This window comes from Arabidopsis lyrata, assembly GCF_000004255.2.
Source record: "Arabidopsis lyrata subsp. lyrata unplaced genomic scaffold ARALYscaffold_6, whole genome shotgun sequence".
NCBI classification, from domain to species: Eukaryota; Viridiplantae; Streptophyta; class Magnoliopsida; order Brassicales; family Brassicaceae; genus Arabidopsis; species Arabidopsis lyrata.
The window spans coordinates 11,010,868-11,038,481 of NW_003302550.1; the positions used below are offsets into that span (position 1 = coordinate 11,010,868).

General features: G+C 34.4%; 4 protein-coding genes across 6 annotated transcripts; 1 reads left to right on the top strand and 3 right to left on the bottom strand.

Moving 5' to 3' along the window:
* Positions 1 to 4,032: 4,032 nt before the first annotated feature.
* LOC9308201 (probable E3 ubiquitin-protein ligase HIP1) lies at positions 4,033 to 7,140 on the bottom strand. 3 transcript variants are annotated; one of them, XM_021022985.1, is made up of 6 exons: positions 6,752 to 7,140; positions 5,118 to 6,228; positions 4,983 to 5,033; positions 4,784 to 4,885; positions 4,523 to 4,681; positions 4,033 to 4,436 (listed from the first exon to the last, which is right to left on the bottom strand). In XM_021022985.1, the coding sequence occupies exons 2-6, from the start codon at positions 6,204 to 6,206 to the stop codon at positions 4,290 to 4,292; spliced, it is 1,548 nt and encodes a 515-aa protein (XP_020878644.1). In that variant the 5' UTR covers positions 6,207 to 6,228; positions 6,752 to 7,140; the 3' UTR covers positions 4,033 to 4,289. The 3 variants fall into 3 exon arrangements, with proteins under 3 accessions (XP_020878644.1, XP_020878643.1, XP_020878645.1); XM_021022984.1 differs by having other exon boundaries at positions 5,118 to 6,236; XM_021022986.1 differs by lacking the exon at positions 6,752 to 7,140 and adding an exon at positions 6,454 to 6,707.
* Positions 7,141 to 10,244: 3,104 nt separating this feature from the next.
* LOC9310297 lies at positions 10,245 to 10,891 on the bottom strand. Its single transcript, XM_021020497.1, has one exon. It carries the CDS (start codon positions 10,865 to 10,867, stop codon positions 10,754 to 10,756), a length of 114 nt encoding a protein of 37 aa, XP_020876156.1. The 5' UTR covers positions 10,868 to 10,891; the 3' UTR covers positions 10,245 to 10,753.
* On the top strand, positions 10,800 to 12,486 carry LOC9310298 (ABC transporter F family member 4). The gene has a single exon (XM_002872086.2). It carries the CDS (start codon positions 11,004 to 11,006, stop codon positions 12,315 to 12,317), a length of 1,314 nt encoding a protein of 437 aa, XP_002872132.1. The 5' UTR covers positions 10,800 to 11,003; the 3' UTR covers positions 12,318 to 12,486.
* A 14,081-nt stretch (positions 12,487 to 26,567) lies between these two features.
* On the bottom strand, positions 26,568 to 27,614 carry LOC9308202 (nucleolin; the record flags this gene model as incomplete). The annotated part of the gene is made up of 2 exons (XM_002874185.2): positions 26,568 to 27,265; positions 27,358 to 27,614. Coding segments are annotated over 2 exons (675 nt in total), but the record flags the coding sequence as incomplete, so codon positions are not given.

Sequence of the window (27,614 nt, forward strand, 5' to 3'; positions counted from 1 at the left end):
ATTGCTTTGAGAAATACTTCCCACGCCCTAGGAGCTATGCTCACGTGGCCTGAGCTTTAATATCATCGACACACACAATAACTCTTTATATATATATATATATGTGTGTGTACGAGTGAGCGTCGATGACAAGTATTCGTACGTTGCTGTTATATGAAAACTTTCAATGGCATTAATTAGTGAGAGTCATGGATTTGTGGTAGCTCTTGATATATTGTCGACGTGTTATGTCGTCGTCCATAAGAAGATAGTGCTAGGCTAGGCTAGTACATAGGCTATACTTTGAAAAAACTAGTTTAGGAGACATCACATCTCATTCTGCCTTCTTACTGCATGGACTGATTGACGATTGGACATGTCATTACTAAAACATTATTCAATAACTTCCATTTTATTTATACGTTTAAAACCGCTATCAATACTACATATGAATGTTTAGCTGTCTAATCTATACCATGAACATTTGTGTAAATGCTTGTATATATATGACCAAAATGAAAATTTCATACACATTATGATATATGATTGTCATACATGACTTCTTTTTTCTTATTCAATATTACTACAGAATCCATTTTATTTGATAGAATGTGATTACTTTGATATCTATTTTTCCTTTTTGAAAATGTTGTAGTCTATTGCATTTCAAGGAACCAAATGAAGGATGTAAAAAAAAGGCACCCAATGAAGATGGTAGCTAGAGCGGGGGGAAATGTAGTATCAAATTTATAGAAATTTCTTCCTCATTGCACACTGTCTCTATTCAGAGCCTAAGTTTAATACATCAAATATTTCACAGAGTTACTTACATAATCCATAAAAAAAAACACGCGGGTCGGAGCGGATTTGAACTTTAATATTATTCCGTTCCGTCCATCCGCACCCTAATTTGTCCACCTCGCATATCTCCATTCGGAATATTAATTTGATGTACTATATATTCAGTAATATGAAGTGTGATTCGTATATCTGGTTACAATATATACTTTCATCCATAACCAACCAATTTAGTAGAGAAATGTTTACAAACGAGAAGACAAAATTCATACTACGAGTCTTACGAGCAATGAAATATATTTTTAGAATTGCTACTTCAGTTTACATACATGAACTATTTGTTAGTAGTACTGATGAGCTTTAATGTTTTGGACTCAAAATCATGTAGTTTTGGTACAAAAGCTGGTCACTCTTCTGGACGCGAGTTGATAGGACCTAAATTTGTTGGATATGATATAAAATGGGAATACTAGAATGATTATGCATGACACATCGCATTTCCCAAATTAGAAATGTTCTTCATGGAGCATTGAGATCATGAATTGTTTCGAAAATTTTCTTGAAGTCACATTAAAATGTTTAGTGAATTGTATCTTGAACCGGTGTTCAAAAAAAAAAAAAAAAAAAAAAGAATTGTATCTTGAACCTGAATGACCCATCCCGCCCCCATTAGTCCCACTTTCAGTATCAATCCATCATATTTTAAAATTAACATAATATTTTGACAAATGATCATGTTCGTGTTGGATAACATAATTTACTTATTTCGATGTACAGTAGTAGTCAATAATTTTCTTTTATAATAAATCTCACGTTTTTTATTTATTTAATACTGTTGATATGATTATAGACACAAATAATTAAACATTAGATTAGTGAATGGCAGTTTATGTCAATCTATCACAGATAGCGTGTTTGTCTTTCTTTTTCTTGTCATCAGATTTTATTTAGATTCAGAAAAACCAATTTTGAAGAATATTGTTTACAAAATAGATATGAAACAGTTCGATACGAATTTTTCGTGCCAAATTGTCTGAGCGTGTTTGTCTTCTTTGAACAATTTTTTTTTTCTTTTTGAAATGTAAAACTTTATTGCAAAAAAAAAAATCACAGTGAGATGCTTCTAAAACGAATGTTTGAAGAAGAGTAGACATTAGATTAGATGAGAGAAAAGAGAAGAGAAGATTTAGCTTTTTTGAGGAGGAAAAAATATCATTTAATCGTCAAACTTTCAAATTGTGGTTATTTTATACATAAACTTCATAATAGGCCATTTTAAACATTAACTACCGTATTAAATATGAGACTGCATTGACCTGGCCAATATAGACATGACGTTAAAATCCGATAACGAAACCACTAACAGCCGTTAACTATTATGTTAGTCAAATTGCCAACTTTAAAATTTAGGCCATTTTAAATATGAATTTCGTATGAGGTCATTTTAATCATCAACTAAGCGTAGACCCGGCCAAAAAAGACATGACGTTAAAATCTGCTAACCTAATTAACCACTAACTACAACTGTTATCTATCGTTAATGAACAACAAAACTAAGACAAAAGAAAATGCAATACAAAGAACCAAAACACAAACCAAACACCAAAGACACTAATAACCAAAAATGAGAAATTTATTCTTGGTTACTAGTGTGTAGACGAATAGTGAGATCAAGAGAGGTGAACGTAAGACATTAGACAATGATAAGAAAATTAGATCAAGAGAGATGAGCGTATGTTATGTACCATGTGCATACATATGTTATGTACAACAAAAAATGTTTTCTGTACTCTCAATTTTCTTATCATTGTCTAATGTCTTTCGTTCACCTCTCTTGATCTCACCATTCGTCTGCACACTAGTAACTAAGAACAAATTTCTCATTTTTGGTTACTAATGTCTTTGTGTCTTTGGCGCTTGGTTTGTGCCTTGGTTCTTTGTATTGTGTCTTTTTTGTCTTAGTTAACGATAGATAACTGTTGTTATTGGTTATGTTAGCAAATTTTAACGTTATGTCTTTTTTGGCCGGGTCAACGTTTAGTTGATGATTAAAATGGCCTCATACGAAGTTCATATTTAAAACGACCTAAATTTGAAAGTTGGCGATTTGACTAACAGAATAGTTAACGGTTGTTAGTGGTTCCGTTATCGGATTTTAGCGTTATGTCTATATTGGCAAGGTCAACGCAGTCTCATGTTTAATACGGCAGTCAACGTTTAGTTAATGTTTAAAATGGCTTACTATGAAGTTCATGTATAAAATGACCACAATTTGAAAGTTGGACGATTAAATGACATTTTTCGTTTTTTGAGGATCCCTTATTTCCTTTAAAATCTTTTCTCCATACAACACATTAGAGAAAAAAAAACATTTGCTTCTCCTATCATATATATATAGAACATGAAATAGTTTGACCAAAAAAAAAAACATGGAATTAGTATAAACAAGGGCTTTTGGGCCTATGACAAAGTTATTGAATATTGACATATTGTGGTTGCTAGGAACAATAGGCATGTCAATTTGGCTAGCCCGGTCTGATCCGAAGTCCGCAAAACCTCCATATATTTGAGATCGGTCCGGTCAGTAAAAGTTTCGATCCTATATTTTAAAGCTCGGTCCGGTCCTAACAGGGCTATTGGGTTTTCCGGGTTTTTTTGGGCTTATCTTTCGAGAAAAAAAATAACTTAGTATTATCTCTTGAAAACAAAATCTATGTATGAAACGAGTTAGTATTATCTCTTGAAAACAAAATCGATGTATGAAACGAGTCAATCGAAATTTAAATAACCACTAAAGCCAAATTATTTTAAAATAAATTTTTTAAATCGAATAAATAATCCAAAAATATTGTTTAAACTCACACCAAATAAAATATAAAATCAGAAGACTTCAAACTGGTAGTAGAGCCAAGATTTGCTTTAGATTTGTAGTAAGACAATTAGAAAACTAGGTGTAGGGTTTTCAACTCTATTAAAAACAATTCTTAAACAAATCTCTCAATTAAACGCAAATGTTAACAAAAAAAGTCAAAATATGTTTTTAAGGGTTTTTTCGGGACGGTCCGAACCCGGCCGAGCTGAACCCTAAAAAGTAAAAACCCTTTCCTCCGAAAGATCCAATTTTTTTGGATATATATTTTTAAATCTGAACCCGTTATTTTTTAGGATTGGACCAGATTAGCTCGCGGACTTTGGCCTAATTGACATGTCTATGAACAAGGGCTAATTCTTTATTTGCTTTTAACCGGAGCCGTATGCGGAAGAACATGAAGAGTGCAATAACAGTATATAACTACATATGGAATTAAACCAAATATTGGTTCGTAATTTCAACTGAAATGTTAAATCTTTATACAGGTGAAAGAAAGGAATTTGTCCACCTGATCTTATTTTCTATTTTGTTCCCAATTGTGTGTAAGTAAAAAAGAAACCTTTTATGTACAAATAAAAGAGAGCAATGTGGTGGAAGTAGAGAGACAAACACTTTGGTGATGTCTCTGCAAATCCCATCATCATGAAAATGGCTGTGGTTGAGATTCTGCAGAGGTTTTGCAAATAGGACACCAATTCTTCATTCGAAGCCATTGTTGCGCGCAGCTCACGTGGTATTTATGTTGGCAAGGCAAAGTTCCTACTTCATCTCCATCAACATACTCTTCCTACATATATAACAAAACCCTCTTTGGTTGAGTTTTTCTAATACCTTCTATTGAAAGTAGACTCAGGGATCAGAGAGAATTAATACCTGGCAAATGCTGCACTTTACATCATCATCTTTGTTTAGGCAAATGTCGTCGGATTCATCATTTGGACGGTAAATACTTGACTTCAGGCTTTTCAGAAGCGCTTCTTCGCTTAGAGCAGTGCTCACTGTACCCATTTTCTCTTCCAATGCTAATAATTCCTGCATGATTTTAAGAATTTCAGTTTTCACATCCGAATAAGCTAAAAATTGAGTGTCATCTTTGACTGTCATCAACCAAAATACACAAAAGATAAGACTAACCTCATACGACATGTTATCAATGTCAAGCCTCATATCTCTATGCTGATCGTGGAAGCTGCTCATACCATTTAAGAACAGATTGGTCTCTAAAACAGCCAATTGCTGCAAGGGAAATAAAAAAGCAGAAGAAGTATCACAATAATACTCTGAAGTCAGACAAAAACTTTGCATTTCAAAGTGTCCAAGATGATAGAATCACCTCGTATGTAAGCTCTTCGTCTTGTTCAATCCTTTCCAGCGCCAACAATACCTGCAACATTGTGAAAAAAGTATTTGAGTTGTGTTATCAAGACGCTGGAACACCATTACACACAACAAAGGTTATGATGACTACCTCTGCAACTCCATTCATGTTATACCGTCTGAAACCATCACGGTTCATCAAAGAGTGAGAAAGGCCGCCTTCTGAGGGGCTACCAGGCATCATCAGGCTACGTAATCTGCCATTACTACTGATTGGCCTACTGTAACTATTTAAAGGACTACGCGAAACTTCTGCAGATCTAGAAGGATTGAGATCAGCTAGTGTTGCAGGCCGAGGTGCTTGTAGAGTTGCAACCGCTCCAGCACGTCCTGTTCTACCATAATTACCAGTTGATCTCCTAGTACTACTTGAAACAACACTGTTGTCCCTAACATTTGGTATATTTCTGTTCCTCCTAGATTCAGATATGGTGATGCCATTGCCCTGAGGGGAACTTAAATTCCTTCCCCCAATCACTGATCCTTCCGTCTTATTCCCTCTATTCGAAGAGCTGCTTTCTCCATCAGAATTTTTCTTTCTAAATATGTTACTTTTTCTTATCGGATTTGAATTAGATGGAAGAACATCAGAACCAGATTTGCTCCTCAAGTCTTTCAATCCATTCTTGTTCACACTAGCTCTTGCATTTTGCTCACTGTTACCCATACGAGCCTCTCGGGTGACCAAATCAGGTCTCTGATGAATGCTTCTGCGGGTTCCTCTACTCGAGCTTCCTGCCTCTGTCACAACTTCTCCAGAGACATTAACCATAGTGCTTTCTTTGGTCTTTCCACGTGGAAGGACACGCTCACTCGTGGGTGACTCTTCATTAACACTGCTACTCTCTGAAGAATCCATATCCAAAAGAGACGAGAGTTGTCTCCTACAACCAACTTTGGAAGCCTTTTTTGTACCACCAAATCCACTCATACTTCGAGAAGAACTCCCAACGGATTCCTTTCCATTTGAAAAAGATCGAAACGAAGACACAGTAGATTTTGCTTTGTGATCAATCAAAGCTCCCTTAGTAGAACTAATCCTAGAACTACAACCAATTCGACTGCAAATAGGAACAAGACTCTTATCATCTTTCTTCTTCATATTCTCATGTAAAACAAGACCACTAGCTTTCCGCTGCATAATCGGTCTAAATGTTCTTTTACCCTTTAATCCATCCATACATAACACACACCCTTATACACTGCAAGTCTGCAATAGAGAAACAAAGTTCAATTTCAGATTAGCATCAAAGCAGAATCTTTTACCATTAAAAATTCAGTCTTTAGAAATTTTAGAACATAAACAAGATCAGAGAAAGCTTACGAGAAGAACATATAAACATCACAAGAGGATTCAAAAAGCAAAACTGAGTGATTGTTAAAGAAACCAAAAGAGAGAAAAAAGGAAAGCTAAAGAGAAGACCAACCATCCAAAAGAAGAATCATTCGATTAACACGGACTTTCCATTAATACGACTTAGTTTCTCCGTAATTCAAGCTTCTCCATGAATTTAAAAACGTACACAAAACTCTTAACCAAAAGATATAAACTCTCTCTCTAAATCAAATTCAAGAAATCAGAAGAACCACACGAAAAATTCAATCCAAAGGAAGAAACTTTTCATCGAATTTACGTTATTAATCAACGAAAAATTCAACCCAAGAGCAAAATCAACAATAGAAAAAAAGATTTATGGGTTTTTTTTGTTCGTTCTCGTAAATTACCGTAGCGAAACAAGGAAAGCAGAGGCGGGAGAGAAAAAATCTGAAATTTCCGGCGATGATAACTTTTCCCGGAGGCTATCTCTTCACCGAAGAAAACGTGGAGTGAGAGAGATGCGATGAAGAGGAAGAAGAAGAAGAAATATTCGGAATTAGTAATTTTGTGAGAGATTTTAATTTATAATCGGAGAAGAAGAAGAAGTGGCGTAGCAAAGGCGAAACAGAAGTCGGAGTGATCTGATCCGTTGATTTTGGGTTTCGTTGCGTGAAGCCTGAGATTAACGGTTTAGATATTTAGTACGGAAGGACATGAGAGGGTTTTTGAAACGACACCGTTGCTGATTAGGGTCTCGTAAACACGAAATGATATATGTTTTAATTTATATTACTAATTTCTATTTCTTTTTTAACTACGTGAAAAAGTTAAAAAGGGAGTTTAAGGAAACAATATTAATTTCAAATAGATGGGGAAATATTAGATTAGATAATTAATCGTACTGATATTATTAATTATTAATATAAATATTTAAGAAACCGTTAACTAGCAACGATTTTAGTAAAAAAATTCTTGTAAACACTGATTAATACGCGTGAAATGATATCGAAATGTACCATTTTTTAATACATATTAAAACAAATTTTAAGAAACTTATATAAGTTTGAATATAAATTAGGTTATATTTAAAATAAAAGGTTTTTAAAAAAAAATATATATATATATATATGTATTAAAAGCAAAATTGTATGAAAATACGATAAATTAGAAAGATGATAAGAAGAGTGTAATATGGACAAACGTTTTTTCGTCTTCTTGTTATAAAAACGTCATTCTCAACCAAAAAACTTGACAAATTTTATTGTTGAGGTAATAATAATCAAATAATATTTATTTGGTCTCAATGCTAAAAGGAGTCCATATTTCTTATATAACTTAAATAATATGTAACTATTAAAGGAAAGACGACGTGAAGAGAAGAAACAAATAACACGTCCATGATAGAAACGAAACCAATTATAATATTAAACTTCAAAAAACAGAATAAAGTACTAAGTAAAGACATCAAAAGTCATTGCTTCTAAATAAACTTTATTAAACAAAAAAACTTATTCGTTGGAAGATTGAAAGATGAGGAGAGGGTTAAATGGGCCCAAGTCAAAGCAAAATGGGCCTACTACGTTCAGAAAACACAGGAGATTAAGAGAGCGTGAGGACCACGCACCATCACGACCAGACGTCGTGATAGGGTTAACACTTATCTGCAAAAATGTCAACTTGAAGAAACAATTTTTGGAATCATCTTAAAGCTGCTTTTCTACGTCATACGTCTTTTTTCTATCTGTATGTGTTGCATTTGCACATACATTTATGAAATTATATATTATACTTTTCTATTGTTCTCTCGTAGTCTCGTACCTAACATCGAGAGAAGCATGCAAGCAAGCAACACATAATCATACAAAATTAATATATATAAATGTTGGTAGGGTTAACAAAAAAAACATGGTTTCGCTACAAACAATATAGTTTGATTTTGTAAAGATACGTTACGAAACAATTCCATGGGGTCATATGCCACTCTTTTGATACAGAATTAATAATTTAATATAATACAACTGCATGTGAAGAGATGTTTCCCACGAACTCTATCTATCGAGTTATATAGTCATTAGTCATATTCATATGTTACTTTGAATGCACTTTTTAACTATTTTTTATTTATTAGAATTATAAAAGAGAATTTTTCTTTAAGAGTTATGTACCATATATACTTAGTTATATATTTCTTTGGTAAATATTTGTAAAATATTTTTTGCTAAAGCACTGCTATTTCGTGACAAAGGAGAATCAATAATAACAAAAATACAAAATTGTTATAATAATTACTTTATTTTATGGTGTATATAAATATAAATAATGGAGAAAGAATTTATACCCGCAGAAGGATCGGGATACTGAAAATAAAGAGATGAGAGGAGGAGAGAGATTTCTTATAACTTTTTATTGTTGAAGTATGAATTGTGATTTACAACGAACGAATTCGTTCGTTTATATAGGCAGAAAAAAGTAAATTACTATGCATGCATAGTGACGGTGGGCTCCACACAAATTATATATTACTCGTAATATTCTTCGCGTGTAGCGTCTATTGTTGACGTTTGATATTGTTGATATTTCTTTTTTGACTTTTGTAATAAAAATATATATTTAGTACTTCCTCTGAATCATTTTAATTGATGCTTACAGTTTATACACATAAATTAAAAAAACACATAATTTTCATTTAATACACCTCTTTTACATAAAAACATCATTAAGTAAAATGAATTCAACCAATTAGAATATATGATCTAAAATATAATTAATAAAAAAATTAATGTATTTAATTTTTGCTTAAAAAGTTAAAAACATCACTTAAAATGAAACAAAACAAAATTCTCCAAAACATCATAGATAGAGTATAAGAACTACTTTTTTTTTTTGAGTATAAGAACTATAATCCAAACCTAAATCTCTAACATTTTTTAAGCGATCATAATCTGAATCTAAAATTCGCATAAACAGCTCTTGATCCAAAAAATGCTTTTATTTATATCAACAAACTCACAGCTCCCAACAGCTAGTAAACATGGCGTGTACAAGTTTGTGCGTTCCTGAAAAATGCAAGAGTTTCAATAATTCATTTGATGAAACGGATCAAACACTTAAGGAACTACAAAAACCATTTTATGCAACCTAACACAAATCATGCTGTGGAAGCATAACCTCAAATTCAGCAATCTTTTACTTCTTCTTTTTTTGATAAAATGCAATCTTTTACTTATCGCACCATTTTCATGAAAGAGAGAATGTTATGATTGGTGATTGCACGATATTGATGTGTACAAGTACTATAATGTACTGTCTATGACATAGTACTTTACCCATCAGAGTAGGAAAATAAAGTCTGACACATCACTACAAGTCAAATGGTTTTTAGTTGAGTTGGGTTTTTAACTTTGTCACCGAAATTTAGTTGGTCTTAGACTCTTAGCCTTTATTTTCAATTTGGCCCATTACCTCATTGTACTAAAACATATTAAAAGATGAAGTCTACACACATCACTACAACTCAATTATTAATACTTTAGTTAAAGGTATCCGGACCAATTAAGAAGAAGAAAAATGCACAAACATATTAAAAGATGAAACAAGGGAAGGTGGTACATGGCAACAGCAAGCCAAACACATTTGGTCCCTTTCGTTTGGCTTGCTGTTGCCATGTACCACCTTCCCTTGTTTCATCACATCACACTGCCACAAATTTAAACCTTTAGACATGCGCGCGCACACAAAAAAAAAAGACTATTAGTAGCTACATAATTTTTCTTAGCTAAAAGCTTCGACAATAAAATTGTAGCCATTCATAAGTCATAACATAATTTTTGGTGATGTTGTTTTGTTGCATATAATTAGATTTTTCATCATTAAACTCAAACGAGTTGAATCAACCGTCGCCATCCTTTTCAGCACAATCAAGTAATCAACTATCGCCGTGTGGCATGAGATTTAACATAGAATCTATAGTTTTTGCTTAAACTTTATTTTTCATTAATTTAAGTGATTGAAAAGTTATATGTCGACAAGAAGAAAATGATTGAAAAGGAGAGAGTGAATGAGCAAGGAATTGGGATGAGTGGATGGCATGTAGAATAATGGTGGAACAGTTCACAAATGGGCTCCATCAGAGTTGAGCAAGCCCAATCTCTTTCTTTATATTATTCGTCTTAAATTAGTTTAATTTCTATTTCTGGTGATTTAGTTTAACTCGTAAGTCGCAATTACGTGGTGTTTATTTAATCATGCTAATGACGTGGGGACAATTATCTTATTACTGACATTGAAACGGTCCAAAACCAAAAAGAGAGAGAAAACACAGTTGGTGTCTTTTTGTATATAAATAGAAACGGCTCAAACAAAAGGTCAACGGTTTTCCATAACGACCGGAATCGTTTTATAATGTTAATTTAGTTTTTGATTTTAAATTTGTTAGGAGATTGATGGCCTCCACCACCATTACCACCCAAGAAATTGCGAGATTTAAGCTCCGTTTTACAATCACATAAGTAATCGATTCTCATTTTATAGAAAACCCTAATTTTCTTCCAAGGAGATTTTTTTCGTTTCCTTGATATACACGTTTCTCTTTCTTTTCCTTTAAAAAAAAAGAATTTTTTTTTTGTTCTTTCTTCCTTTTGATCCATATTCTTTGAGGTAATGGCAACGACATCAAGCACGACAAAAGCAAAAACGGACAACCAAAACCTAACCAGAACCAAATCTCTCGGTAGAAAACCAAAGCTACCTTCGTCCACGGGGTCATCAGAAGATGGGTCTGATCAGAAACCGGAGAAGCCTTTGCCAAACTATTTGAAACCAACAATCAGTTCGAGACCCGACCCGGTCAAGTTATTGAAGAAGAACAACAGTAGTCTTGATGATAACCAGAAGCTTCTTCGTAGAAGATCCTTTGATCGACCTCCTTCTTCTTTGACTTCTCCTTCTACTTCTGCTTCTCCGCGTATCCAAAAATCCCTCAACGTATCTCCTTCTCGCTCACGAGATAGACCAGCGTTTCCTAGAGAGAAGCCTGTTACAGCTCAACGCTCTTCGTCTTTCCATGGAAGCAGAGGCGTTCCAAGAGGAGGTACTACTGTGAAATCGCCTCCTGTGGCGCCAAAGAAGAGCGGTTTGAGCAGTAGCAGCACTTCTTCGAAAAGCAAAAGGGAAGGTTCTGAAAATGTTACAAATAAGAAAGCATCTGATAAAGAGATTAATGCCTTGGATTCTGCTTCTATGTCGTCTGCTCAGGAGGATCATCAAGAGGAGATTCTGAAGGTTGAGAGTGACCATGTGCAAGTTGCTGATCATAATATAGAAGAACCAAAAGATGAAAAACAAGATAAAGAGGTGCAAGAAACGGTTGTGCAAGCCAATGAATCCGTTGAAGAGAAGACTAAGAGTGGTGAACCAACACCGGTTGCTTCTCCTATTGGGAAAGATTGCAATGCTGTCATCAAAGAACTAGAAGAAAAAATGATCAATAATGAAGAAGAAATCGAAGAGAAAATAGAGGAAACTAAAGAGCAAGACAATAACCAAGATAACAAGGGTGAAGAAGAGGAAGACGTTAAGAAGAAGATCGATGAGAATGAGACACCGGAGAAGGTTGATATTGAAAGCAAAAATGTTGAAAGTGTTGAAGAAACTACACAAGAAAAAGAAGAAGAAGAGGAGAAGGAGAAAGTGAAAGAGGAGGAGAAGGAAAAGGTTAAAGAAGATGGAAAGGAGAAGGTAGAAGAGGAGAAGGAGAAAGAAAAGGTTAAGGATGAGGAGAAGGAGAAGGTTAAAGAAGAAGAATCAGGAGAGGGAAAGAAGAAAGAAGTAGTGAAAGGGAAGAAGGAATCTCCATCAGCTTACAACGATGTAATAGCAAGTAAGATGCAAGAGAACCCGAGGAAAAACAAAGTTTTGGCTCTAGCTGGAGCTTTTCAAACCGTTATTGACTATGAAACTGCTGCATCTAAGTGATATATATCGCAAAACTACAACAAAAACAATGTCATCTTTAGCTTTTTTCCATGTTAATTTTTTTCTTTCTGTACTAATTATCATTTTGCCATTGTTATAATTTTTCCCTCGTGAATTGTATGTTTTTCGAGTGAATAAAGTTACATGCACCTAATCATATGTTTGTGAATGGATTGGATGTATTTTGGTGTATATATGCTAATGTCATGACTTGAAGACTAGCTAAGCTACCTACTTTTAACTCCAAGAGATAATTTCTACATATATGCAGCAAAAATTTATAATTTAATGAGAAAAAGATAGAAAGAAGGATAATTAGTCAGTCACATTCATCCACAAGAGAAGCTTTTGTTGTGGTACAGAAAAATGTCACGTGGAAGAGGGGTCATCATATAGTGGCCGGGTGGGCTCATGGTTTAGTACTACTATAATTTCAAAATCTAAATTTGTCTACAAATTGAAAGTGACTTGAAAATATATGTATAAATAAAATTTTGGGATTATTGTAGTTATGGACATTTTTTAGCCCAAAAAATTTGAAAATAGCATTTGTCTAATGGGTTTATAGAAATAGGTATTTGTAGGGAAGCAAGATGACTATTTTGCGGAAAACCAGTATATTTTCTATGAGAAGTATCGCAATATACTAGATAGAATCCAAACTTTAATTCCGGTCCATATTTCTCTGGAAAAAATGTTTTCTACGTATTTTTCTCCGAAATATAAGTTCAATAGCTAAAAAATCTCCTTGAATTAATACTTCGAGATCTATTAACGCACATGTCTGGGTTTTGTCGGTTTAAGTTTACTAAACCGTTTATAACCAAAGAAAACCTGCATTTGACCCGATTAAAACACAAACCCAATCCCCTTCTTCTTTCCTCTCATTCTTCTCTTCTTTTCACCCGATTTCACGATCTTGGTTTTGTTTTTGTCAAAAATGGAATTCGGCTTTTCTTCTTGTGATGAAACCACTTATGATTAAGATTTTTATTCGCCAAAATTTTAGAACTGTTGGATAATTCCAACTAACTTGAGGAGCAAGTAATCTCCTTCTAGAAGATGCTAGAAGAGATACAGGAAAGGAAATCCAAGAAAGGAAATCAAGAGAAAAGGAAATACAAATATTGTCAAGTTGGACAAGTTTTGTAAGTCTTCCTATTCACAATAGGCAAAGAAGAAGCTTGGTTCTAGTATAAATAAGAGCCTTATGAAGAACAAGAGAAGTAGCTCAGCAGGGGAGCTCGTGTAGCTCAAGCGGGGAGCTCGTGTAGCTCAGAGGAGCTCAAGGAGCTCGAGTAGCTCGTATAGCCGAAGTAGCTCAGAGGGTAGCTCAGAGGTAGCTCAGAGGAGAGCTCGTGAGAGCAGCTCAGAGGGAGCTCGTGAAGGCAGCTCAAGAGGAGAGCTCGTGAAGAAGAAGAGAGAGAGAGCTTGAGAGAAAGCTCAAGGAGCTTAGAGTAGCTCGGGGAGCTCGAATAGCCCAGGGGAGCTCGAATAGCTCGGGGTGAGCTCAGAACAGCTCGGGGGGAGTTCTGCTACCAGAGGAGCTCCAGCATCCGAAGATGAGAGTTGAGACACGTGGAGGTGTTGAGACAGATCTCATGAGAGTCTAGAGAAAGAGACTCATATAGACTTAGGGGTAGATAAGTTCTATATATGAGAGGCTATGGAGAGTTGTTCCATAAGATCTCAGAGAGGACAAAAGAGAGAGATTTAGTTTTGTGAAGTTTCTAAATCAATAAAGAAAAGTTGTTCTTTAATCTCTTGTTCTCGTGTTGCTGAATCACTTTCTGAATCATTCAGTAACTTAGTCAGGATAACGTGTTCCTGATTTGAATTGGGCATCAGAGCAGTCAAGATAAGGTGATCTTGATTTGAATTGGTATCAGAGCAAGTCGGCTCTGAACTTTATTTGGTATCAGAGCTTCTGGTTTGAAGACTCTGGACGAAACTTGTGGTATGGCAGAGCTTAGTTTGAAGACTCTGTACAAGTTCAGAACTTAGTTTGAAGACTCTGGACAAGATCTGTGGTGTGTCAGAGCTTAGTGTGAAGACTCTAGACAAGACCGGTGGTATGTGACTCGTAAGCAAGTATGGCAGACGAGAATCCACAACCACGAACCAAGATCATTCATATTGTAGCATCCTTGGAGCAAGTTCTTGACCTAAAGCGGATGGGGTTTGAAGACATTGTTGGGAGGTTACTGGAGTATGAAGAACGTGTTGGGAAGAAACCCAAAGTGAAGACCAAGGACCTCAAACCCTAAGCGTGGAGGCTACGGGAAGTTTCGAGCAGGAAACTGAGGCGGTTATAACAAGAAGACGTTATAACAGAGGAAGCTATAACTACGTTGGTTATGGTAGATGAAGCTTTGGAGGTGACAGTTCCGGCAGAGGCATGGGATAAGGAAGGTCCATCTTGCAAGCTCAAGGAGGAGTAACCGGTGATCACAACCAAAAGTAGAAGAAGAATTTATCCAAAGTGATGCGACAAGGCTGGTCAGCATCAAGTTATTTGGAGATAAGTAAGCCAACATGTTTGCAAGCTGAAGGACTTGCTGAGGGACGTGCTGAAGGACTTTCTAAAGGACTCGTTGAAGGACTCGCTGAAGGACTGACTGAATGAATTGCTAATGAATCTACAAGGACATGGCATGCTCGGTTAGGTCATATAAGTTTAGAGTTAATTCACGGAGAAGATGCTGGAGAAGGACATGAAGAAGATGATGTCATGGAGGATATCACTCAAGACAACCACGAGGATGAGGTTGGTGAAGTAGTTCAAGGAGTACCACAGCTGACAAGGTCGGGTCGACAAGTGAATCAGCCGCAATACCTTGAAGACTATATTATGAAGTCCGAGACAGTTTCCGGATTGTTCCAGAAAACTTATGATGAAAGTGAGAGACGAGCCAAGATGTTGAATCAATCAACAAGAACAGGTGGTTCCTTGTTGACATATCGATTGAAGTTTTCGATCGGTACAAAAGGTTTAAAAGAGTGTGTAGAGAAGCAAGCCGGCTTATCTATCAAAACCTTTCGCACCGATAGAGGAGGAGATCTTATGGAGTTCAATCGATTACGCATAGAGGAGGAGTCTCTAGGCGTCTAATGAAGATTCGATATTGCATAGAGGAGGAGTCTCTAGGCATTTAATGAAGAATCGATATTGCATAGAGGAGGAGTCTCTAGGCATTTAATGAAGATTTGATATTGCATAGAGGAGGAGTCTCTAAGCATCTAATGAAGATTCGAGGTTTCATAGAGGAGGAGTCTCTAGGCACCTAATGAAGATTCTGAATGATATGTGGGGAGAAGCCGAACGTCATTCAAGCTTACTAAAAGCTAAGAAGATCATGAGGCCACATCTCAAGATGGTAGATGATTGGTCAAGAAGTGTGATCACGAGGCCGCATCTCAAGAAGGAAGATGATTGGTCAATATTGGAACCAAGTCGGGTTCTAATGATGCTAGAACCAAGTCGGGGTCTAGAGAATATCAAACCAAGTCGGGTTATGATATTTGGGTATTCTGTACTAGTCGTTGAAGTAGTACAGAGAGTACTACAGGAAGTTATTCAAGGAGTTGAACAAGAGGTTTGTGCTCAAGAAATACTTCTCGCTAAAGTAATACATGAAGTATTACATGAAGTAGTACAAGACGTGATTCAAGGAGCAGAACAAGAAGGTTGTGTTCAAGGAATCGTTGAAGTAGTACAAGCACTAGTACAAGAAGTAATTCAAGGAGCAGAACAAGAGGGAGATGCTCAAGGAATGCATGTGGATACTAAGATGCAGTCAAATTTGAAGATGTCAAATTTGAAGATCTACAAAGCTAAGGAGGAGCAAGAGATCGTATCTCAACAAATGTTGAAGTTGAGAATGTTCAAGGTGTGGAGCAGAAGGCGGACACACTTACTAAGGCATTGGCGAGAATCAAGCTTCCCGGAATTCAAGTTGGAATTAAGGGGGAGAATGTTGGATAATTCCAACTAACTTGAGGAGCAAGTTATCTCCTTCTAGAAGATGCTAGAAGAGATACAGGAAAGGAAATCCAAGAAAGGAAATCAAGAGAAAAGGAAATACAAATAATGTTAAGTTGGACAAGTTTTGTAAGTCTTCCTATTCACAATAGGCAAAGAAGAAGCTTGGTTCTAGTATAAATAAGAGCCTTATGAAGAACAAGAGAAGTAGCTCAGCAGGGGCGCTCGTGTAGCTCAAGCGGGGAGCTCGTGTAGCTCAGAGGAGCTCAAGGAGCTCGAGTAGCTCGTATAGCCGAAGTAGCTCAGAGGGTAGCTCAGAGGTAGCTTAGAGGAGAGCTCGTGAGAGCAGCTCAGAGGGAGCTCGTGAAGGCAGCTCAAGAGGAGAGCTCGTGAAGAAGAAGAGAGAGAGCTTGAGAGAAAGCTCAAGGAGCTTAGTGTAGCTCGGGGAGCTCGAATAGCCCAGGGGAGCTCGAATAGCTCTGGGTGAGCTCAGAACAGCTCGGGGGGAGTTCTGCTACCAGAGGAGCTCCAGCATCCGAAGATGAGAGTTGAGACACGTGGAGGTGTTGAGACAAATCTCATGAGAGTCTAGAGAAAGAGAATCATATAGACTTAGGGGTAGATAAGTTCTATATATGAGAGGCTATGGAGAGTTGTTCCATAGGACCTCAGAGAGGACAGAAGAGAGAGATTTAATTTTGTGAAGTTTCTAAATCAATAAAGAAAAGTTGTTCTTTAATCTCTTGTTCTCGTGTTGCTGAATCACTTTCTGAATCATTCAGTAACTTAGTCAGGGTAACGTGTTCCTGATTTGAATTGGGCATCAGAGCAGTCAAGATAAGGTGATCTTGATTTGAATTGGTATCAGAGCAAGTTGGCTCTGAACTTTAAGAACCTCTGATGAGATAGCTTAAATGATTCAGATTCAAGATCAAGATGGTCTCTTTTATAAGAAACAAAATCAACACTCACTTTCGAACCTCCAATGAGAATTCTAGTGATGCAAACCAAACACAACTTCGAGACTCGTAAGCTCTCGTCACAGTGTGAATGGTGTTTATCCAATCGCAATTGGTAAACGAAATCTGAGACTTGTGTTTGCACAAACTCTCTTTACATTTATTAAATCTTGATTTCAATCCGATGTTTGCACAAACTCTTTAATTGGTATTGTTTTTAAACGAAGAGAATCCAAGCGATGTCACATTAATGGTATCGAGACCCAAATATTTTCAGGTGAAGAAGAAGATGAAGTTGGATCGGGTCGTTAATGGGTCGGCTAAGTTCAGGTTAATTTTTGATAATTTCGGTTTAGTTTTGGTTAAAGTTTTGTTTTAAAATGGTTAAGACTGAATTTGTGTACACTAAACCGACGAAATCCAGACATGTGGGTTAATAGATCTCGTAGTATTAATTCGGAAAGATTTAGCTATTGAACTTACGTTTCAAGGAGAAATAGGTGTAAAACATTTTTTTTCACGGGCATATGGACCCGGATTAAAGTTTGGGCTCTATCTGGTATGATGTGACACTTTGCGTGGAAAAATAGACCCTTTTTCCTATTTTGCCTATGCTTTTCTAGCTTCTTCTTTTTCATTCCCGATCTTCTTCTTCTTCATCTTCTATTTTCTTTTTCCGAATTGCTTCTTCTTCATCTTCTTTCATGATTTCTTCTTTATTTTTTATATTCCCATAAGATTTAAATTGTTTCTAATCAGAGAAAACTAAATCCTAAAAAAGGATAGTATAAAAATAACCCAAGCAACAAATTTTGTGATTGTTGGTTCTAATTTTGTGATAGTAATTAAAGAGAAGAAGCATATGAGCTTTGAAGGAGGCATCACCATTTTTTGCCAGCGTCGAGATGGTTTTAGGCTTCCGTCGCATCTTTTTTTCCCCTCGACTCTTCTATTGACGACTTTTCTTTGTCCCTCTTTTCATTTTTCTTGTTGCTCCATCCACCGTTTCTTTGTGAATATGACATATTTTGGACCCGTCGACCTTGCTCATACGTGAACTTTCGTGAGTGTTTCTCCGGCTCTGATTTGTCTTTTCTTCAATTTAGGGTGGATGAGGATAGATGCATCATTTTGAAAGGACAAGAGTCCCTATATTTGTAAAACCTTTACGAATGTGCTCGTTTAAACATTTATGGAAAGGAGCAAAGACATACAGAGCCAAATTCTCTACAAAAGATACATGGAATCACCTCATGACTACATCGAACCCGGTAGATTGGCACAGGGGAGTTTGGTTTTCTCATGGGACGCCTAAATTCTCTTTTTTGTGTCTGGTTAGCGGTTCATAATCGATTATCAACAGGAGATAGGATGTTACAGTGGAATGCCGGAGCTTCGGGACAGTGTGTGTTGTGCAACAATACTACTGAAACTTGGGAACACCTTTTCTTTGAATGTGGTTATTCTTCAGCGATATGGACAGAGTTAGCAAAAATCATCTTTGGCCCAAGATTTTTAACTAATTGGCAAGCAAACTTGGATTTCATCTCTGAAAGCCACCTGCAGGTGAAGGGTTTTCTTCTCCGGTACGTGCTTCAGGCTGTTGTTCATGCGTTATGGCGAGAGAGGAATGGGCGAGTACATGGAGAAGATCCGAACTCATCGTCACGGCTGATTAATTGGATCGATAAGCACATCAGAAATCAGCTTTCTATGATCCGTCTCTCAGGAGACAAGAGATACGAAAGCGGACTACAATTGTGGTTTGCATCTAGAATTTGAAACTATGATTTCTTGTTAGCCTCTTAGCTTAAAGCTCTTTACCAAAACGTCGCACTTGTTGTAAAACAGTCATTTTTACTTTTGAATATAATTTAACATTAGATTCAAAAAAAAAAAAAAAAAAAGTTTTCAGCTTTCTTGTGGTTTTCAGACATTTAAATCTGAACTTTTTTTTTTTTTAAATATAATACTTCCTCTGTTTCATTCTTTATAGTGTTTCAAAGATTTTATTTTGTTTAAATCAAGTATTTTCTCTATTTCGTATGTTTTAGACATTTTGTCTTGTTTTATAATATAGGATATTTTGAAAAAGAAATTCAAATTTCTATGCACAAAAAGAAATCTATATAATTTATAATTATTTTGAAGTGAAAATTTTTATTGGTCAAAATATTTTTGGTTAATATTTTTTTTGGTCAAAACGTAAAAAACACAAAACAAAAGACATTAATTACTATTTTAAACTTTGTGGTTTTATGCAAAATATCTTATATTTCCAAACAGAGAGAATATTAAATGATAGTTTCATTTTTTAATATCAAAATATGTATTTTTTTCGAAGATATCATATTTTCCCAAAAAAAATAATACTAAGTTATCTTATATTTTTTGAAACAGAAAAATACTAAATAAGTAATTAACCTAATAGATATATCCTATTTGTACTAATTTATTAAACAAAATCAATTTATTACATAATAAGATAGAAAGGATACAAGTGTTTTGTTCCTTTCCAATGTGGAAGTTTGTCCCACGCACATGAGAGTTCCTATCAATTTTGACATTTTATTGTAACAAAGCAAAACACAAATGGCACGACACAATTTTAGTGAAATTGAGTGACACGTGTTCGCAGCTCCATAGCCTCTTCTTTTCTTTTTTTCCTTTTTTCTCCCAACATTTGTCAGAAAGAGAAGAAGAGATCAAATGAGCAATCGTTGTTGTAACAAAAAAAAACAAAACAAGAGGCTACACGTCTTGTTTCCTCAACAACATTTTTTTTTCCAAGCAATTATAAAAAGGGTATTCTTCAAATTGAATTTTAGTGATTGAGTGATTTTCTTAAAATCCAAACATTATCTACTAAAAAAACAATTGCAAATGCTTAAAATCTAAACATAATCGACACACTAAAAGCACTAAAAGTCAGTTACAAATATTCAGAATTCCAAATTTAATGTGAGATATCAAACTGTTTTACAAAAATTAGATAATACAAATTGACCCAAGAGGCCAAGACATACCGTGGATGTGATTCTAGTTAAACATACAATTTTATAGACATAATTTTATGACCAATATCAGGAAAACTGGTCTAGAGCGGTTTTCTTATGACTAGTTTGTTTTAGGTCGGTCTAGTTCAACAGTTAATGTTTACATAGCTTTAGATTCAGATTTTTAAAAAGTTATGTATTTAGTTTTCAACTTAATTTTCGCTATTGTAAGTTTTAGGAAGACGAAATTTTGAGCATAAAATTCTATTAATTACTATAGTATTAATTTATTAATAAATTAATAATTATTAATTGATAGAGAGATTTGGCTAATTTTGTAATTAAAAAAAAAATATTCTATGCGAAATTTTTTTTCGTTATAATTAATTTCTTTGTAGAACCAATTACAATTAAAAAAAAATTATTTTGTCTAGAAAAAAACACAATTCTTTTTGATATAGTAAAAATATTAGAAATGAACTTTACCAAAAATTAATGAAAATTTATGAAAACAAAAAATATGAGAGCCATATTTCACTAAATCTATATATACATTTTTAAGTACAAATATGAAATAAATCCTAGAGTAAGCACTTATTTACAAGAGAATGTCATTATCATAAATATTTATCTATTAATTAATATTACAAATTGTTTTCGAAAAAATCTTTTAGAAACTATGGCTTCCAAAAGCGGATAATCTGGCACGAAAAATTCGTACGGAACCACTTCATATCACTTATGTAAACAACATTCCACAAAAATGGCTCTTTTGAGCATTATTTAATTACAGATGACAAAAAAACTATGGCTTCCAAATATAGTAACAGATTGATTCTGTTTCTAAATTCGATTAATTGCTAATTTCCTAAAACTTTTATACCTAATTTAAACATTAATATATGATTATTCTTTCGCTTTTCTATGATCTTATATTTAATTTATTTTGAATTTCTATAAAATACATATAATTAATAAAATAATAGATTTTTCTATATAGAATGTGATTTAAAATTTTTAGAAACGCACATATATTACTCAATCGATGAAAAAAAAATATGTGTACAATGTCCCACATTGCTTAAAAAATTGGACAATGGTTCAGAGTCATACTATAAAAAAAAACCAAAATGATTCTTAATACAAATCAGTAGAAGCTTGATTTATCAAGCGTCCAAAATTAAAATTGTTATCCGGTTTACTCCGGTTCTTTATTTTAAAGAATTGAAACTTTTAAAAAGTTTCAAAATAGGGTTTTCTGCAAAACAACCCTCGAAGTCAATTTCGTTTGCAAGTTTACCCTCCAAGTCCGAATTATGCAAGTCAACCTCACAATCTCAAACACGTTCAACAAACACTTACATCAAAATTTTGACATGAGTAGAATAGCTTTCAATAATCTTTTCGGACAACGACGAATCCGGGAAAGCTATTCTACACATGTCAAATTTTGATGTAAGTGATTGTTGAATTGTTTTTTACATAATCGAAAATCTTGGTTAAATTTGGGTTGAATTTTAAGTGATTCATTTAAAGTTTTGAATTTTGGTTGAAGTTTTGGTTAAATTTTGATAGACTGAGGCATGTGCCACATATGAAAATGGTGGGATGAGGCTATGATGGAGGAATTAACCTAGTTGAGGTTCGAGATGCATGATATTTCTACATTACATAAAATGAGTTATTGATTTTCACGTCATCGGTATACGGAAGGGCTATATTGCAGGTGACTTTTGATATTGTGGTTTGACCTGCATTTATTTGACATGGAGGTTTGTCTTGCAAAAAAAAAATTACATGGAGGGTTTTTTGCAAAAACCCCTTATGTTTTCAAACAGAGTTATCGAATGTCACGTCATCGCTACATGGGAGGGTAGTATTGCAGGTGACTTTTGAGATTGTGAGGTTGACTTGCATAATTCGGACTTGGAGGGTAAACTTGCAAACGAAATTGACTTCGAGAGTTGTTTTGCAGAAAACCCTTCAAAATATTATAAATATTTAAACTTTATTAAACGGTAAATATTATAATTATTTAAACTCTTATAAAGTTAAACTTTATAAAACGTTTTAAATATTTATAAAACTATAACTTTTATGAAGTTTCAAATATTTTAGATATTGAACTTTATAAGAATTTATAAGGAGTTTAAACATTATAAATATTTATAAATATTTAAATTTATAAACATTTAGACTATTTATAATATTTAAGTTCTATATAATATTTGAACTCTAATAAAATTAATATATATATATATATATATATATATATATTATGGGAACTAGTTAATGCAAACTTTTAAATTGAGTCGAACTATATGTCTTTTAAATAACAAATATTATTAAAAAAATAACAAAATGCTGTTTAATTTCACGGGACGGGGTTATATGGTGGGACGGGTTTGGGTCGATTTTAATACGGGACGGTATACCACATGAAATCCTAGAATTAAAAATAAAAATATAATTATATAATCTTAAACACTAAACAAACCAAATAATATTAATAAAACAAATATAATTTAAAATTTAAAGTTTTTAGTTTATAAAATCTACTCGTAATGTACCGCGGGGTAAAATTTTTAGATACAAAATAAAATTTAATAAAATAGAAATTATTATATAAAATATATAAAATACAATTTTGCGCGGGTTAAATTCTAGTTTCTTACATATACCATATATATGTAAGAAATTTTATATATATATATATATATATATATATATATGTATATATAAGTTAATATATTTATTAATTTATGATATTGATGTGACTATACATTTGTATAAAATTTTCAAAATAATAATTATTTTATCGAATTGTGTAAATTATTACATCGTACCCAACTCAGGAAATAAAAAATTGATTTGTTCATAATTAGTACTAATAATTATTACTTTATCAAATATTAATTTATAGAATTTTAACTGTAGTGATTTTTTTGGTTGTTGATATTTACGTTGAAACTTGACTGAATCCACATATTCTTGATTTTTGACTATTTTGCTCATTGCAAGTGTTTTTTTGAAATGTATAAAAAAATTTACATGAGCAAAAATCTTCTCTAATCAATTAAAGTTTATGTTTAGGATATTTGTGAACATATAACATGTGACTAAATCATTTTTAATTTATTGGTGTCAAACGACAATTTAAAGTTTTAGGAATTAAAACATAATAATAGATTCTTTAGAATAAAATTAGTTTGATTTTTATGAATTGAGTTTAGAACAGTGTTTAACTGTTTTCTTGTTTATCTTTTTTTTTAAAAAAATTCTTGAATTCATGCAAACTTTTTTTTATGTCAAATGCATTTAATTCATATATGCAAATCATTTATTTTCTTCATTGCTTTCATTCACTTGCAATTTACTTTTGTTTTAATTTAGAATAGCCGAAACAATATTTCGTATTATTTAATCTCAACGCTCACATACTTTTAATTTTTTTTCTTTTTTTCTGATTTTTCGGTTTTCATGGATTCCACCTCTCAAGTTCTACTACGATTGTACAATGCTTTTTTAGTTTGCTTTTGGGTTAAAACCTGATAAGCTATCAAAATATTTTGTTTCATATTTCTAGTGAAAGCATGTGTTTTAGTTATGTTACATTTATATTTTATTATGCATCATCATATATTAGAAACATTGATTTAACCACTACAAGGTGGGCTAGTGGTAGGATGGATTTTGTGGTTGAGGGGGTAATCCCAATACGTCCGGGTTCGATTCCTCCTTGCTACATACTAGTGGTCATCATGGAATTTACATGCGGATTTGCTCTGGCGTCCGAGACCGAAGACTGTTACCTGGCCATGACCCACCCTCGGGTATGCGTCCGTGCCGTAAGGGTTCGGTTTCTAGTCTGGACCACCTCGGTGGAGCTAGGACACTCGGTTATCAAAAAAGAAACATTGATTTTTTAAAGATAATTCACACGATAATTCGTTTCACTGAACTCTCTATTTCCGATTTAATTTGAATCAATGCGTTTATGCGTTATTCTTAAGTGGCATGAATAGCATGATATATTTTCATTTTCCAACAAATTATAATATTAACTAATCATTACATCCGTTACTTTCTTTTAGACACATATAATCCACACAATGTTATACCTACACAAATGACGTGCTTCGACCAAATATTCTGTTTCGATTTTATATATGTAAGTCAATACGTTACTCTGAATTGTCAGTAAACAACATATACATCCAACAAATGATAATACTTCCTTTGTTTTAATTGAAGTGTCATTTTAGAATTAATTTTTTAATAATAAGTATTGTTTTTATTCTATAATTAATATCGTTTTAGGTTTTCAGTGCAGATTTTTGATAAAATCTATAGTTTTTTCCTCACTTTGTTTTAGTGTATTGACTTATAAAATATAATAATAACAAGTTATAACAAAAAAAATTCTGTAACCAAACTTTAAACAACCCTTCAATTAAAACGGAGTGAGTATGAAGTATTTATTACATACGTTACATGTTTTATTTAAACATAATTCACACAAAGACATCACGTCGTGGAAGCCCCCTTGGCCCATTGGTTGAACAAGGATTAATTAATGTTTCTACACCCATAGGTCTGGGGTTCGAGTCCCAGATACTGCGATTTATTAATAAATTTGCAGATTATTGGAGGCAAGTGTGCAGGAGATCTCCAGCGATGTACAATTATAGCCGTTCGCCAGGATTCTACGCAGAGAGAGAAGTGTCCATCAAGTGCATAAAGAAGGAGGTGAAGGAGGTGAGTATGAAGAAGAAGGTGAAGAAGGTGTCATCTGTCGTGGATCTAATAAAAATCGGAAGGAATTGTCCGTTGTAGAATCGTCTATGTAACAGTTCTCATAATTTGCAATAAATAATAAATCCAGATGTTAAAAAAAAAAAAAAAAGACATCATGTCTCCCAATTCTTAATTTCCGATTTAAATTGAGTTAATGTGTTAAAAATATTTTAAAATTAGCATGATGACATTTAAGTTTTTGTTCTATTTATTCTAGGTAATCATTGTTTCCGTTACAAATCTTCGAAAATATTTTTCTGCCTTCCCTCGACAACTTCGCATCGAAAAAACACTCCAACGGAGCCCAATCGTTGCCTAGGGAGTCGAGCTTTCTCTCTCGCGTGCAGACGACTATTTAGATCTAGATCTAGTTTTTCCTGTTCTTTGAGCTTCATCGCTGGCCGCCGGCTTGCCTTTCGAGAAACAGTGGTGAGGCGGATTCCATCTCCGTCAATGGGTGTGGTGTCTTCTCCGGCGATGTAGCGGTTCCTCTGGTTTGGCGGTGGAGATCTCTGTGCGCTAGGCCTCGGTTAAGGACGCTGGTGGCTGTATAGGAGATCCCCAAGGCTCAGCCGGCAAGCTTGACGGAGCAGCTACGGCGGAAGTCGTTGGGGGAGCGGTGGGTTATATTGTTGCGTTTGGTAGTTAACGACTAATCCCGGCAAGATTGGTTGGCTACCGCGGATCTCGGGTCTAGAGGGTCTTAGTGAGCCGTTAAGCCTCTTGATCCGCCGTGGTGGTGTCTACTAAACCGAATTGATGGGTTTTTGTCTCGGAGGAATTCGGAGCTTCCGGTGGTGGTTTGGGAGGTTAGATCCCAGTTTGTTGGTTGCTTGGCATGTGACCAGACAACGTGGAGCCGGTCGTCGGGGAGTTGCGCATACCGGGAAGAGTGTGGTGGGTTTGGTGCGTCGGCGGCGTGAATTTGTCGGAGGGAACCGGATTCTCCCACCGTGTTTTTCATGTCTCCGATGCTGCCACAAAGCTGTCCTCTTTGAATCCACCGGAGATTGTGCCGCTGACTCTTTCGCCTCCGGTCGTCAGCAAGATCCGAGTCTCGAACCGTCGCCGGCGTTAGGTTTCCGTTTTCCTTGTTTTTGTAACTGTGGTTTCGTTTGTAGGCCCAAAAGCCCAAGCCCGTTATGAGATTTATTAATATAATTTCAGTAAAAAAAAAAAAAAAAAAAAAAAACACTCCAACTTTGTACCGAAAATACTTCAATACTTACCCATACACAGAAAAAAAAACATCATTTACCAAAAAAAAAAAAGTTTGTGACCAACTTCATATTGCTAGTTTCGTCCAAATATTTTGGCCATCTACCAAATTAAGTTAGTTAACCCTTAGAATGTATATTTATGCTTAAAAGTTTTCCACATTATATGATATAATTGCTCATTTCTTTCAACTAAGTCAATTAATTTACGACACCAAAAAAAAATTTACGACACCATTTTTAGGCTAGTGATATTATATTACTGCCTCATCTACATATACTCTCACTTTTCTAGAAAATATCACAATATTGACTTGACCTTTCACTAAAAAAAATAAAAAATAAAAACAGAGAATCGAAATAGATAAAGGACAACAAACAGATAAGCTAAAAGAAAGGAACAAAACACTTACTTTTTCTCCCGTCGACTAAAAAAATACTGTATCATTAATTTTCTCGAATTAAAAGCAAAAAAAATAAACATTAATTCGCGCGACGAAAAATTAAAATTATATTTTTTTAGAACGAAAAAAAAAAACTTATGAACAAAGAAAAAAAAAAAAAAAAACTTCATTGCAATTATTGATCATCATCATCATCATCATCATCTTCTTCCTCAATCAGATCTGATAGTGCAAAACAACTCCGAGACTTGTAAGCTCTGCTCTTGAAAGATCCTTTCCTTGCAACAACTTTCTTAACTCTACCTCCTCCTTCTTCATCACTCGATGATTTATTCTCATCAAACCCAGATTTCAGATCTTCTTCATCATCATCATCATCATCATCATCTTCATCTTCGTTTACTGGTAACAGAGGCATAGATTTAGGGTTTTGCCATGAATAAAACGATTTTCTTGCTAATTTATTACAGATCTGTAATCTTCTTCTTTTATTCAATGGATTCTCTTGTTTTGCTACTTCTTTAACACTTCCAATCTCTCCTAAATTCCCAAATGATTTTGATTTCCCTTTGTAATGATTCGATAACCCTCTCCTGCAAGTAAATTCAAGAACCCTAAAAAAATTTAATAAAAGAAAAAAAAAACCTAAAGAGACGATTTTTGGAAAACAGAGAATGAAGTTTACTTTGAGGGAAGGGAATCTTCAAGAGAGCTCATTGAAGCTAACCCTCGAAGCCCTAGCTCCTTTGATGAAACGTCATCGTTTTGTTTTTCGTCTTCGCTTTCTTCTTCGTCTTCTTCGCTATCTCCTGGAGTTCCGATTGAAGAACTATCCGATGAGTAATCCGCCGTTTGTCCTGACCAAATTCCACTTCCGGGACGACTTAGACCAGATTCTTCTACTCCTTCTTCGTTTGTGTCTCGAAAGAGGAAGAGGAAGAT